A 14,911-nucleotide genomic window follows, 5' to 3' on the forward strand; every position below is an offset into this window, starting at 1 on the left:
TGCTAATACTAGGTAGCGGTGATGCTACGTAGAAACTGCAATGGAAGACTGAAGACATGAATGTGGATATGTTATTTTATGTCGGGCGAATTGTTTGCTTTGTTGTCGCAGTGTTAGCTGTGTTGCCGTAGCCATACTAGTTACAAGACTAGGCATACTAGTTACAAGACTAGGCATACTAGTTATAAGATTAGGCATACTAGTTACAAGACTAGGCATACTAGTTATAAGACTAGGCATACAAGTTACAAGACTAGGCATACTAGTTACAAGACTAGGCATACTAGTTATAAGACTAGGCATACTAGTTATAAGACTAGGCATACTAGTTATAAGACGAGGCATACTAGTTACAAGACGAGGCATACTAGTTACAAGACCAGCCATACTAGTTATAAGACTAGGCATACTCACTATAGGACTTGGCATACAAATTATCTAACTAGGCATAATAGTTATAGGACTAGGCATACTAGTTTTAGGACTTGGGATACTAGTTATCCGACTGGGCATGCTAGTTATTGGATTAGGCATACTAGTTATAGAAAATGGCATACTAATTATCTGACTAGTCATACTAGTTATCTGACTCGGCATACTAGTTGTAGAACTTGGCACACTAGTTATCTGACTATTCATACTAGTTTTCTGACTATTCATACTAGTTATATAACTTGGCACACTAGTTGTAGGACTTGGCACACTAGTTATCTGACTATTCATACTAGTTACAAGACTAAGCATACTAGTTATCTAACGAGGCATACGAGTTATAGGACTATGCATACTAGTTATCTGACTAGGAATACTAGTTATAGAACTTGGCACACTAGTTATCTGACTATTCATACTAGTTATCTGACTAGGCATACTAGTTATAGGGTAAGGCATACTATTTATCGGATTAGGCATACTAGTTATAGGGCGAGGCATACCATTTATCGGACTAGGCATACTAGTTATAGGGCGAGGCATTCTATTTATCGGACTAGGCATACTAGTTAAACAATCATTTCAAGTACGAGAATGTGCACACTCCTGTCTGCTACCCACTGATCCAATGCACTATCCGATTCTTTATCAATCCTTTTGTATTTATCAATGAGTCCAGGTTCTACTGCTGACCTGACACTCACTTATTATTGAGAAAAATAACTTCATTATTTTACCTTTTTGTTGGCCAGTCACATTTTAGTTTTCAATGTTTCAGTGACCGAAAGTTAACATCTTCACTTATAATGAAAATATGTAGAATTTTGATTTACTGTATGTGTCGCTCATTTTTTTCCACACTTATTTAGCCTCTCGTGTGAACTTGAGAGCGCCGACAAGCGCCTTTTCCCGTGCTGCGCCGCGACACGAATCAAATTAAAACAGGCTTCGTCATGTGTTTTCTTTTTTCGTATAAACTATTCATTAATTGAATATAGAGAAAGCGTGCTACATTGTGATATATATCGTTATTGAGTCTGGCGACTGCAGGGCAGTAGTGTTCTTCTTCTTCTTCTTCTTCTTCTTCTTCTTCTTCTTCTTCTTCTTCTTCTTCTTCTTTTTCTCCTTCCTCTTCTTTTTTTCTTCTTCTTCTTCTTCCTCTTCTTCCTCTTTTCTTCCTCTTCTTCCTCTTTTCTTCTTCTTCTTCACATGATGAGGATCAGCACGGTGTAAGAGCAGGGGTTTGCCCCCCGCAGTTGGCACGCAGTGGAGCTCTAATCAGCCGGAGTGGTGGTTCCCCTGCAGAGACGCCCTGCCTTTCCTCTCCACGGGCCGTCCGAGGCGGTCGGCGTCTGACGGAGTCACTGGGCGGGCGGAGCTGAGTGGGCTGCACTGGACCAGATGCCACCCTTACCCCTCCACTCCCCCCGTTCCAGATCCCCCCGGCCCTCCGGCCCCCGGCCAGAGTTTCGGAAGCCGGGGCTTAGAGCTGCTATTGTTGCGCGCGTGTGTGTGTGCATGTCCTTCCATATTTTTTTTGGGGGGGGGGGGGGGGGGGGGGGGCTGGACAAAAACGAAAGACGAAATGTGCCAGGCATGCGTGAAAGCTGTTGAAAATGCAAAGTGCAATGTGGAAGTGAACGATAGCCGCCGGAGCGTGTGATGCCGGCCGGTTAAAACATCACAGAGGAGCTCAATGTTTAACTTCCTCGTCCAACAGGACGGGGTGTGTGTGTGTGTGTGTGTGTGTGTGTGTGTGTGTGTGTGTGTGTGTGTGTGTGTGTGTGTGTGTGTGTGTGTGTGTGTGTGTGTGTGTGTGTGTGTGTGTGTGTGTGTGTGTGAACCGTCACAGCTCGTGCAACACAACACCAGTCTGCTCAGTGGAACGGAATGAGACGAGAGTCAGTGGAATACAAACGAATGCAATATTCTGCGTGGAATCGAATGGATTGCAATTGTATATTCTGAGTAGAATAGAATCGAATATTCTGAATAGAGTATTTTGAATACAATAGAATATTTCCTTTAGAGCAGAATATACTAGAAAGAAATAGTCTGAATCGAATATTTAATCTTTGTTTTTTAAAAACTGATTCTATTTTACAATACATATTTAAAAACACATTCTATTTTAGAATTGAATACAATAGAATATTCAGAAAAGAAGAATAGAAAATAATTCTCTCAAAATATGCTGAATATAATTAATGTTTTCGATAGAATTTAATATTCATGAGAGGCCAGATTGAGGCGGTGTGGACACGTGTGGAGGAGAGATGGGAGTTACGTTGGGAGGTGGACGCTGAGGATGGAGCTGCCAGGCAAGAGGAGAAAGAGGAAGGCCAAAGAGAAGGTTCACGGATGTGGTGAGGGAGGACGCGCAGGCGGTCGGTGTCAGGGGGGAAGACGCGCGGAGCAGAAGGTGTTGGAGGCGGATGATCTGCTGTGGTGACCCCCAACGGGAGCAGCCCAAAGAAGGAGAAGAATATCAAGTTCAAGTTCAAGTTCAAGTTTAAGAGATTATTTGTCACATACATACACATACGGTCGTACATATATGCAGTGAAATGTCATGACACCTGGTGATAATATAATTTAATATTTATAATAGAATTGCCATATAATAGAATATTCAGAACAGAATACAATCTTCAGAATGAAATAGAATATTCAGAATATAATAGAAAATAATATTCCAAATAAAATATAATACAATGAATGGAATATTATTTTATGAATAGAATACAATATTCTGAATAGAATGGAATAGGCAATGGACTGAATAAAGCAAATAAATAAATAAATAAATTATTCAGTAGTTTTTTAAGGTTTTTTTTCCTCAGAAAGCTGTTGGGGATATTAATCTCCATGTGTTTAATTTTGCGCACAATGTGTTCTTGGTTCGTGCGTTGGTGTTTGCAGGAAAAAAATCTATTTCTGAGTTCAGCCCTGCGTGTTTTGGAGCAAATTGCACAACTTACATAGTTTTACATTGAGTTAAACCTAAATAGTACATGACAATTGTTGCCCGCTGCACACGTTCCATTATGCAGTTTCCCGCTTCTTACTGTTATCATTTTATGCACTTTGCAACGGGGAAGTGAAATTCAGACTGCACACCGACCATTAATCTACCACACTGAACTGAGACATTTAATTTTATTTTCCTCACTTCTGTTGGAGAATTCTCACTGCGTGGTCAGTGAGGTTAATCTGCTGGCTACAGGAAAACAAGAGAGTATTTAAGATATTTATTCTACAGAATAAAGAGAAATATTGAGTACTTCAAGACGGTGATTTGACCAGTCTGCCCTTGCTTCTGCTGAAGAGGGTTTTATACCGATTAGATGTTGTGTACCATTGGTCAGCTTGTCATTCACAGGACTATGACCCCCCCAATCATATCATTGTGTTCCTCTCATACAATGGTTTAACAGTCAAACTACAGTCACAGGTACAATCTTACTGTGCTATTTAACAAACCACAATACTTTGTCAAGCCCGATGGGGGCTATCCTTATCGCAATACAAGGTTGACTGAAGATGGAATCTGATCTGGTCTTTACAATACAGTATGGCGTTATTGGAAAGAACAGTCTCCTCATGTGAGCTCTGAGAGACTCATTAAAACCCCAAGGCAATGCGTTTTTAAAGCTATGTAACAAAGGCTATTGTCCTATAGAAAACATGTAAAACATCATTCAAAGAATTGATAATCTGCATTTTTCTCTCACACTTCTCTCCTTTTTCAAAATCAAATAATACAACACACACACACATACACATAATACACACAGTCCTAACTGAATTATAAATTATTCATTCCACTTCCTCATCCTTTATCATTTTTCCACATCCTTTTCTGCTCTGAAAAATGGCCACGGCTCAGCCCCCCAAAGGACTGTATAATATCATACAGGAAGAGTGTCAGAGGATTATCTCAGCGCACACACTCACACACACACACACACACGCACAGACACAAACACACACACACACACGCACGCACGCACGCACGCGCACACACACACACACGCACAGGAGATCCCTATTTCTTGAGGGTCGTTAAGCATGAAAGGACAGCGGCGGTGGAACACAGTGGTGGGAAGCGTGTTCACATCACGAGTTCTCTGTGGCTGCATGGCGTAACATATTATCAGCAAACCGCAGTGTGTGTGTGTGTGTGTGTGTGTGTGTGTGTGTGTGTGTGTGTGTGTGTGCGTGTGTGTGTGTGCGCACGCGTGCGTACGTTCTGAATTTCATAAACTTCAGCTTAGATGCACTCATAAGCTTTCGCTTTCTTTGACCTCAATGCTGTTTCTGAAGGAGGATGGAGCAGCAAACACGCAGAGAGCTCTGGAATATCAATTAAGCCTCTTATTATATGTATTATAATGGATTCTTTTTTTTGTTTTAGTCCCTTCAGGGGCAGTTTTGCAGACCGGGTTTAATCTAAATCAGGACTAAGCTGATCCTACTTACTGTAATGAATCCAGCATTTAAAAGTGCCTTTCTGAGACGTTGTCGTAACATTGGAAGTGGATTTTGAGGTCCTCCCAAAATCCACTTCCTCCGTTCTAACTTTTTTAACTCCGACTGCCAATTTAGAGCTCTCATAAATCGCCTGATCACAATCATTTGAGCACATCGCAATAATGTTGTGAAAACCGTCAAGATTCAACAACCGTGTTTCCGTCCAAATCTCGTGGGAATTTTGAGCCAGTGCTGGAAATGTTGCAACAAATAGAATGTGAATTCGGGGACGTAGCGGTTCCGCCCGCCACACGCCATCCCAGTGGCCTTTTCAAGGCCCTCCCACACAGCAACACAGGCAGACATGTTGAAAACACAGATGTAACAGACGTAACAAGCCGGGAGCAGAGGGACACGTCATGACAGAGGCTCTGCCCCTGTGTGTGTGTGTGTGTGGGGGGTTGTGTGTTTTACCTGTTGCTCGTTGATTTCTCTGACGAGCAACAGGTGTACAGCCACCCCGATCCCGTGCCCAATTACCTAGAGCTAAGAGAGGTGTGGCTGCTTAAACCACACCACCCTCCACACCAATCTGTAATGCTGGGAGATCAGATAAGTAAGAAATAAGCAATTCTCATTATTCATAAAAACTTCTATGTTGAATATATTGAAACAGAGTGGTATTGTGATCCATTTCGTCAATTTCGAATTGAATCGATATTGAATGAAATCGTGACGCTTTGTATCAAAATCCTGAACCCATTAAAAAAAAGCCGTACGTGTCTAGTATCAGTGTCTAGAGAGTCACGATGGTTGTGCGGGGCCGCTTCCTCTACCGGTACACATCCTGTGGGCGAACACTTGGCCTCTTTCCGCCACTTCCTCAGTAAACCGAAAGCTCGTTCCCGGGCAGAACGACGTGACAGACACCGGAAGAACGATCTGAAAGAAGATGCCCGAACTCTCATCGCGCAGAAAGAGAATGAGTAGCCCAAAAGTCCCCAAGGGTGGTTTTATTTTGACTGATAGACCGGCACACCCGTTTGTTGATGCAGGCTTCTTCATATCCAGCGGATCCACACGTTCACTCAGTTGTGAAACAGGCGCAACTTGCATAGCTTTACAAAGTCGGGTGGGATTACGCATTCGGCGTGAATCCGTCGTTAGGCCTGAAAAGAATTCAATTTGATATTTGCCGAGATTTCTGAAATTTTTTGGGGGGGATTATTTGAGGACCGGAAAACACCTCCCGAACCCAGAAATATAAACCTCGGTGCCTCCATGTCGTCTCGGAAAGAGAGCTCGGCGCCTGATTGGTTCCCTCGGGATTTTTTGGGGGGGGGGGGCTGTAGTTGGCGGCTTATCTTCTCTTTTTTTTTTTTTTTTTTTTTTTTTTTTAATGTAGTGCAAAAGGGGAAGCAAACAGGATTTAACTTTAGTTAATTAAGGCTATGGCAATAAGGAGCACACTGGAACTCATTCTCAACAAATTGGTGTTTGCGTGTTACGGAGGCGTGTGCGTCACCGTTGGGGAGAACGTAATTCAGACTTTGAAAATGAGGTTAACCAAACCGGAGCTGGTATTTGCAGAAGGATTAAGGGTGGAACAAAGGTGGAGTCACACGGTCACACGGCACCTTAGAAAGTCATTCTTCTCTTTTTCTTATTTGTAACTAGTCGATAAGTCTGAGATATGATGGCTTTTGTTATGGTGTCATGTGATTTGACGTGATGTGAAAAAGGAATTGCACCAAACGTCTTAATACGACGTCAAAATGAATATCCTAGCTATTAACAAGCTAATTACAAATAAATAAGGCATTTGAGCATTATGTATTGAGTATTAAGACACAAGGAAAATGTATACTACTTTATTATTAATTAAAGATTAAAATGACTATTATTATTATGGATTAATTAATGGATAAATAATGATTAACATAATTATTATTGCATTGATATTATTATTACTGCATATATGTATGAAAGTATGTATATGTATGTGACAAATAAAAATCTTGAATCTTGAATCTTGAATCTTGAATTATTATTATTGTTATTATTATATAATGTATTGATTGATATTCATATTAATAATTACATTATTATAACAAAATCAATATTCTTAACACAAATAAGTTATAAATCACACTTCAATTAATGAATATAATACATTGAATGAAGGGAAACCCAAATTGACAAATAACAGAATAAAAATGGAAAATGCCAAACAAAAGTTTATTGTAGATAAGCCCCTGTGCCTGAGTGGGAGTGAGGGGGTTTGGGGGGGTTGAGTGCCCTCTCTCTCTCTTTCTCTCTTTCTCTCCGTCTCGGGTCGATCGCCGCCGGCCCCCGCTGAGCTCGTCGGTCATTGATTAACTTTGCTGGGAAGCGGCGAAACTTTCCCAGCAGCACTTGTGGGATTTAATGGCTGTTGGTAGGACATCAGCGCTGTGTTCTGGGTTTCTGTCACAGAGAGAGGTAGAGAGAGAGAGAGGGAGAGGGAGAGGGAGAGGGAGAGAGAGAGAGGGAGAGGGAGAGGGAGAGGTGCTGAGCAGGTTCAGCTGAGTGAGGACGGCGAAGCCACAGCAGCCAAGTGTTTTTGGGCCAGAGCTCATTAGTCACTGAAACTCCACAAGATAAAGATAAGAGATAAGAAAACACTTTATTCATCCTTGGAGGAAAATTCTGGCGTTTAAGCAGCAAAAAAAAGTGCAGTGGAAAGATATCTATCTAATAAAGGAAGGAGCCTCTGTATGTATGTATGTATGTATGTATGTATGTATGTATGTATGTATGTATGTATGTATGTATGTATGTATGTATAAAAATATGTATCTGTGCATGTATGCATTTTACATACAGTATGTTTGTATGTACGGTATGTATATGTAAATATGTATGCATGTATGTATGTCTGTACATCTGTATGTCCTTCGATTGTCTCGACAACTGTTCATCTGATCTACTTCATATCATATCCTATCGACGCAAGAATCGATCTACAAAACGAGACGTAGGGTCGGTAGTATCGATACGAGACTAAACGAGATAAGACATAACAAATGTGTACTCTGTCTATGTGTACACAGTTAATGAGTGTAGATCCAGAATGGACATAGGCGTGGTGCTCCACCTGGGTGTACCTGTATGAGCTGAGGGTTACTGTGTGAAACTTCAACACGTTTCACAATGAGAATGACCCGTTTATTATGAGTTTACAAGTTTATTGGTGGCATGGCGCCTCCATGGCTAGCGCGGTTGACGGTTTGAATCTGACTGGGTTGGAACCCGTCGAGGGGCCTTTCAGCATGTTCTCTCCAGGTTCACATGGGGTTTCCTCCAGTGATTCTATGCACTTATCTTATCTCTACCGTATCACAATTCTGATTTTTTTTTTTGTAAAAAGAAAATATACAAAATAGAAAAATGATACAGGATATGCAGAATGTGTTTCTATGAACCGGATACATTTCATTAAATTAAAAGGCGATATCCTTGTATGGTTGTGTGTATAAATATAAATACAGACGGGGTATTCTGTTAATAAATATATTCACAATAAAATACAATATATATAATAAACAATACAGGCATGGATCATAACAATTGATAACTGACTTTGGAAATTAAATATTTTTAAATGTTGTGGATTAATGTTAAAATATTTACTTTGTGACTATTCAAAATTCTAAACAGCAAAGTACAAAACTTGGTGAGAAAAGTTGTTGGAAAACAGGTGAAATTGTACCCGCACATTTTTACCTGTATTATGCCTGTACATTTTTTTAATTTTCATCTTTTATTTGGGAAAATTAACATGTCCATCTGACTAAACCATGTCTTCTGTCTCCCAGGGACTCTGGCAGCAGGAGAGCACAGCTTCCCCTTCCAGTTCGTCATTCCAGGTGAGTCCTGATGTTTACATTTATTCATATTCACCGTTTTTATTACGCTCACTGACTTAGAACGGATGTGACACATAAGAAGGACACAAAAACAATCAGGTGAGAAGTCAAAGTCCGCAAGGTTTATTCCAAAAAACAGGCGGGGGTCCAAACCAGGAAACCAGTCAGACAAGGCAAACCTATCCAACAGGGAACAGGCAGAGAATCAGGGTCCAGGAAAACAGGCAGAGAATCAAGGCCCCAGAGACAGGCAGGGAATCAGGGTCCAGGGAATCAGGCAGAGAATCAGGATCCAGGGGATCAGGCAGAGAATCAGGGTCCAGGTAATCAGGCAGAGAATCAGAGTCCAGGGAATCAGGCAGAGAATCAGGGTCCAGGGAACCAGGCAGAGAATCAGGTTGCAGGGAATCAGGCAGAGAATCAGACTCCCCAGAATCAGGCAGAGAATCAGGGTCCAGGGAACCAGGCAGAGAATCAAATTCCAGGGAATTAGGCAGAGAATCAGAGTCCAGGGAGCCAGGCAGATGTTCAGACAAAAGGTACAGGAAACAGGAAGTCTTGTGGGAAACCTCAGTGTAATTTAGGAGACAATCTGGCAGAGAACACAGCGAAATGGACTGTTTTTTATAATGAGTGACTAAGGAGGGAATGAGCTGCAGGTGGCGGAAACCAGGTGAAGGGAAAAGAGTGACAGCAAAGCAAAAAGAGGGTAGGCGGATCTAAAATACCATGGAGCTTAGTGACATGGTACGAGGAAATGACCAGGTGAAAATAAAACATGAAAGCAAATGTAAGTACTGGGGGATCAGGGAGGATTTTAGACATACTGGATATTTCAATCAACCCAAAAAGACCAGGGTGCAAAAGGAAGGAAAAGGAAGTACTGTGGGAATGCTGAGCATAATTCAAGAGACAATCTGGCAGAGAACACAGGGAAGTGGACTGGTATTTATACTGAGGGACTAATGCTAGGGTCAAGCTGCCAGCGCCGGGGCTTCAGTGCCCCTGGCTGGTTTGTGCATGTGTCAGCTCAAAATCGACTGCCTGTTGCAGGTACGCCAAACATTTGAAACCTCTCTCCCTTTCCATATTTAAGATACATTATATAGATAGATGCTGCTGTGTCTACTTTTTGAAGACAGCTGTTTACTTAGCAAAATAAATAACCTCTCCAAAAAGTTACGTAACTAGTCTTGCCATCCGTCCCTGAAAATAAAGGATTGTCCTTGTTGGAGAAATATAAAATTACATGTTTCTTATTTTATCTATAGTTTAAGGGATGTTTTTCATCTTAAAAATAGCCTAATCATTACAATACGCAGTGGTCAGGGTGTCCATTTTCCGACAATCAGCGCCATTGAGAGTGTTTCTTCCCCTCTATCTGCGCTACTCATTTGCATAAAGTTGAAACCTGCTCAACGTTCCCTGTCCAGTCGAGCTGCGAGCTCGTAGCGGGTCGTCGCTCCGCCCCCTGCAGCGGGATGAAGCCGAGCTCCGTTTGAAATGCATCGCAGCCTGTCGCATTGCAGCCTGTGGCTTTGCAGCGCCCCGTCGCCGGCGGTGTGGCCCTACCATAAGGGGGGAATGAGCTGCAGGCGGGGTAAACCAGGTGAAGGGGAGGGAAAGACAGCAAAGCCAGATGCAAATAAAACATGAAAACAAATATAAATACCGGGAAATCAGGGAGGATTCATGACATTGTTAGAAAAACGGAAAAAAGTTCCCTCCGCCTAAAATGTGCCTCAAATTCAAAACTCAATCGCAAGTATGAATCTTTCATCATCGCGGCACTGTTCCGGTACAGAGTGGGTGCTTGAGGGAACAAGCCCCCGAAAAAAAACCCAATTCAAAGAGCGATGAGGGAAGGCTCGGCAGCGTCTTGGGAGGTGCTTTGATGTGGGGCAGGATGTGTCAACATGTTTCCAGAAAGGAGGTTGTATCAACAAACTGCTTGACTGCGTGCATTTTCTTTTCAATATCAAGAATTTTAATTAATGGTTTCTGGTGTTCAGACGGGGTGGAACTGGGTCAGACGTCGGTTTTCTAAAGAGGAATTGGTGAATTGAAAGCAGTGATCCGACCCAATGCGGAAGTTCCTCAAACTGAATTGAATCCAATTGAACTGCTGAGAAAATCTGAAATCCAAAGTCATATGTAGGTCGTAGTAGTAACTGTGTCTAAATGTGTCTCTAAATGTGACTTTCTGCATTTCTTAAAATGGCGTAAAAATAGAAATGTAAATATACTTTTTCTTCTCAGGAAGTTTTAACTTTTCTTGGTGAAACTATAGCCTACTAGAATGATAATGACATGGTAATGAAACTGGTAATGAGTTTAATTATCTTCACACGCACTATGAACACACAAGTTTTTTTTTTGGAGAAAATAACATACTGTGTATGTAAGTCAGACACCTTGTGCAGTGGCTTCATGGGGCACGGCGGAACATTGTGAATGTCAAACTTAAGCTCGGCTTCACACCAATTCCGGCAAACACAAACATGAAGCCCGTTCATTTCTCTGGAGGGATGCATGCAAATGAAATAATGACTATTGATAATGAATGTGAACCTACGATCCCATCATAGGGTCACCGTATTCACTATCAATTCATCTCTTTTTTATATATAAGTGAATTCCCTTATATGCACTTATTGTTATTGTAATTTAAAGGGGGTTTTAAACTCTCATAAATGGAAAATGTTAAATTACCCATGTAATGTAAATGTCCAGCTGAGCAAACTACTCTACGTTGTGCTGGAAAAAAAAAAAAGATTTTTCATTAATTTTTCTCCACATATTATGGGATGCGAAACCCAGACGCAGTTCTTCTGACGGCCGCTAGAGGGGAGGATCCGACTGTCGAATGCGTTTTCGGATTTGGTGTCAAGCCTGCGTAAGAGCGAGGCCCCTTGTCTGGGTCTTAAAAACTCTCCCTTGAAACCGAAAGGTTTACCCCCCCCCCTGGTTTAAAGTGACATCATCCCCAGAACGAAGCATGGTGATAGTGCCAAAGTCGACGATGTGCTGAGCTGAAGAACATTCAGAATACAGTACCTCAGGTTTGAAGATGTAAGAGGGGCAGGATGTTGCTGCCATTTGGTTAGGTGTCAGAGGCTCCGGTCCAAAACGAGTTAATTGAACGGTAGAGCAGCTCTAATCTCTCCAGGTGTGTCTTCGGGGGGATGCTTCAGGTGTTGGGGTGCAGACAATGCTGTGACATCAGGGTTTCTGCTTCATCCTCTCGGGCGTAAAGCGAGGCACACGGGATTGATTATTTTGAGCTCCCGGGCCGACGGTGCAGTCGCTGTTTAATTGGCCTTCATGCCCCCGTGCTCCTCTGCCTGATGCTGCCGCTGCTGCCGCTGCTGCCGCTGCTGCCGCTGCTGCCGCTGCTGCCGCTGCTGCCGCTGCTGCTGCTGCTGTCCAGGAAGCGTCAGGGACAGGACACGGTAACAATATGTTAGTGGCGAGGATCTCAAAGTCCACTCGGCTTTACAACAGCGGCACCTGCTGGTGGGAAAAAAATATATACAAGAAAAACATAAGATCGTGTCAGTTTGCGTAGAGGTGGGCGTTCTGATCTATTTAAAAAAAAAGATAAAGCACTCATGTTTATGGTGTGAGGGCAGGCACGTGCAGAGGGGTGGGGCCGGAGGGTGCCCAAGCACCTGCCCCTTTGCTCCATGGTGCCCTTTTTATCAGGTGCGGTTTTTTTTTTGAAGCATGAATGGGCATCGAGGTAGCGGATTGTCTGGGCAAGACATGCATATTCATGAGGAACGTGTCCTCGGCGCGATGTGCGCCCAGCGGAGCGCAGACCACGGGCGCCTCGATGCGCACCATCGCAGGTGCCCATGATCTGCTCCCAGCACACTGTGTGTAATGGGAATAATTACTGTATATACTGTATATATACACAGTATATATAGTATATATAAACTGTATGTATACAGTATATATATATTCATATGTGTATATACTGTATGTACTTTATATACTGTATGTACTATATATACTGTGTAAACTGTATATATATATATATATATATACACACAGTATATATATATAGTATATACAGTCTGTGTGTGTGTGTATATATATATATATATATATATATATATATATATATATATAAATATATATATATATAAGTATTCCCATTACACACAGTGTGCTGGGAGCAGATCGTGGGCACCCCGATGGTGCGCATTGAAGTAAATATATCCTAAAATATTGCAGTTAAAAATATTCAAAAAATATATCCCCCTCTGCCTGTCTCACTCACTATCGCTCTCTCTCTCTCTCTCTCTCTCTCTCTCTCTGTCTCTCTCTCGTCCGGGACTCTGCTTCTGATGCCAAATGTGAGTTCGGCCAGACAACCCCTCTGCTCTCCCAGTTAAGCCTTATTGACAGCGCAGGGCTTGTCCGGAATTAAAAAAAAAGAAGGGACAGCTGTCGCCCTCTGCATTGGCATTCAACTGAGGAATTATCTCAACCTTCTCTCAATGTTTTTTTGGACCATTTTTATGTCCCAGGATTCTTTTGACAGCCGCAATTAGAGAGTGCGGCAAATTTTCAATTTTCTTTTTTTCGTTTTTTATTATTTTGAACTTATTTAACGACATTTTTTATAAGAAATAAAAAAAAATTCTATTAAATTTCAATTAATCAGTCTCATAAATTTCCTGTTTCCATGCACACTGCGTCATGACCCCATGTGGGGTCATGACGCAGACGTTGAGGACCGCTGCCATAATAGTAATTTGCAAGTGGCAGGATTGTTTATCAAATTGTCTTTTTAGATTGGAAAAGGATGAAAGTAAAAAGCATAAAGATCATTTATTTGTGTGTTCTGAGCAAATGAACACCCGTCTCATCTCCTGCAACTATAATAAAGGAAATATGACTTTATTTTTCTTTTTTTTATATAATTATAATTTCATTTGTTTCTTCCTTCGTCCTTACTGTAATCTGGACATTCGAATATCAGGAAATGGCCTCGGATATAATGAGATTTTTGGTTTTATGCTCTTGAGGCTCCTTTCTGTGTGTTAAAAAGCCTCAATCAATTTTAATAAGTGTAAGTATAGTTTGATGACTATTACAGTACAGAATAAACAAATTTGTTTTCAATAATATATCATCTTCTGTAAGATGGATGGGTGGATGGATGGATGGATGGATGGGTGGATGGATGCATGGAAGGATTGATGGATGCATGGATGGATGGATGCCTAGATGCATGGATGGATGGATGGAAGGATTGATGGATGCATGCATGGATGGGTGGATGGATGCATGGATGGATGGATGGATGCATGGATGGATGGTTGTCCCAGCAGCTTAAATCAAAAACAATATGCACTAATAATAACAAACAATAGAAATAAAATGCAAATGAAAAAAATCTGATTTCCAGTAGAAAGATTAGAGCTAATCAACGTCTAAATTTATCTCAAGGTCGACCTGGCCCCCAGGTCGACCTTGACAATAGAGGAAATGGACGATCTGGACTGGTACCGGAACCGAGACCAGAGGGAAGGAGCCGACTAGTCCTTCATCACCTCTAGTCTAGGACTTCCTGGTCTGGAACTCATTCATCCTATATTAAGCAACGTCTCAGAAAGGCTTCAATGTTTAAATTCAGGATTAATTTACGCAGGATTCGTTTAATCCCGATTTCGATCAAATCCCGGCTGCGAAACCGCCACCCCGTGACGTCACCGGGCGATTTCAATGTGTAATGACCCCTCCTCCTCTCCTCCCCGAATCCAGCCTCGGTACCGACCTCCTTCGAAGGGCCCTTCGGGAAGATCTCGTACCGCGTGAGGGCGGTCATCGACACGCCCCGCTTTTCCAAGGACTACAAATCCCAGAAGCCCTTCTACCTGCTGAACGTGCTCAACCTCAACGACATCCAGGACATTGAGGTAAGAGCGCGGCGACGCCACGTCACCGGAGGAGCATCGGCTTCAGTCGGACTCGGCGCTGTTCCCTCGCTCATTCGCCGAGCGTCCCTCCCGGGAGTTGAATGATGAATGAGAGGAAGGGAATCCTGAAAAGCTGTCGTGCAACCCCCCCCCTTGTTTTCAACA

The 14,911-nt window shown here is 42.2% G+C and overlaps 1 protein-coding gene across 1 annotated transcript in view; it reads left to right on the top strand.

The window, feature by feature from the left end:
- Positions 1-14,911, top strand: part of arrdc1b (arrestin domain containing 1b) — a gene marked incomplete at both ends in the record, with an annotated part of 41,615 nt that overhangs the window by 21,771 nt on the left and 4,933 nt on the right. The window contains 2 exons of the mRNA XM_080018246.1: positions 8,763-8,813; positions 14,592-14,746. Of these exons, the coding sequence (XP_079874372.1) occupies positions 8,763-8,813; positions 14,592-14,746 (206 nt within the window). The remainder of the gene's footprint in view (positions 1-8,762; positions 8,814-14,591; positions 14,747-14,911) is intronic.

The sequence above is a fragment of the Zeus faber genome, assembly GCF_960531495.2.
Source record: "Zeus faber genome assembly, chromosome: 17".
In the NCBI taxonomy this organism is placed as follows: domain Eukaryota; kingdom Metazoa; phylum Chordata; class Actinopteri; order Zeiformes; family Zeidae; genus Zeus; species Zeus faber.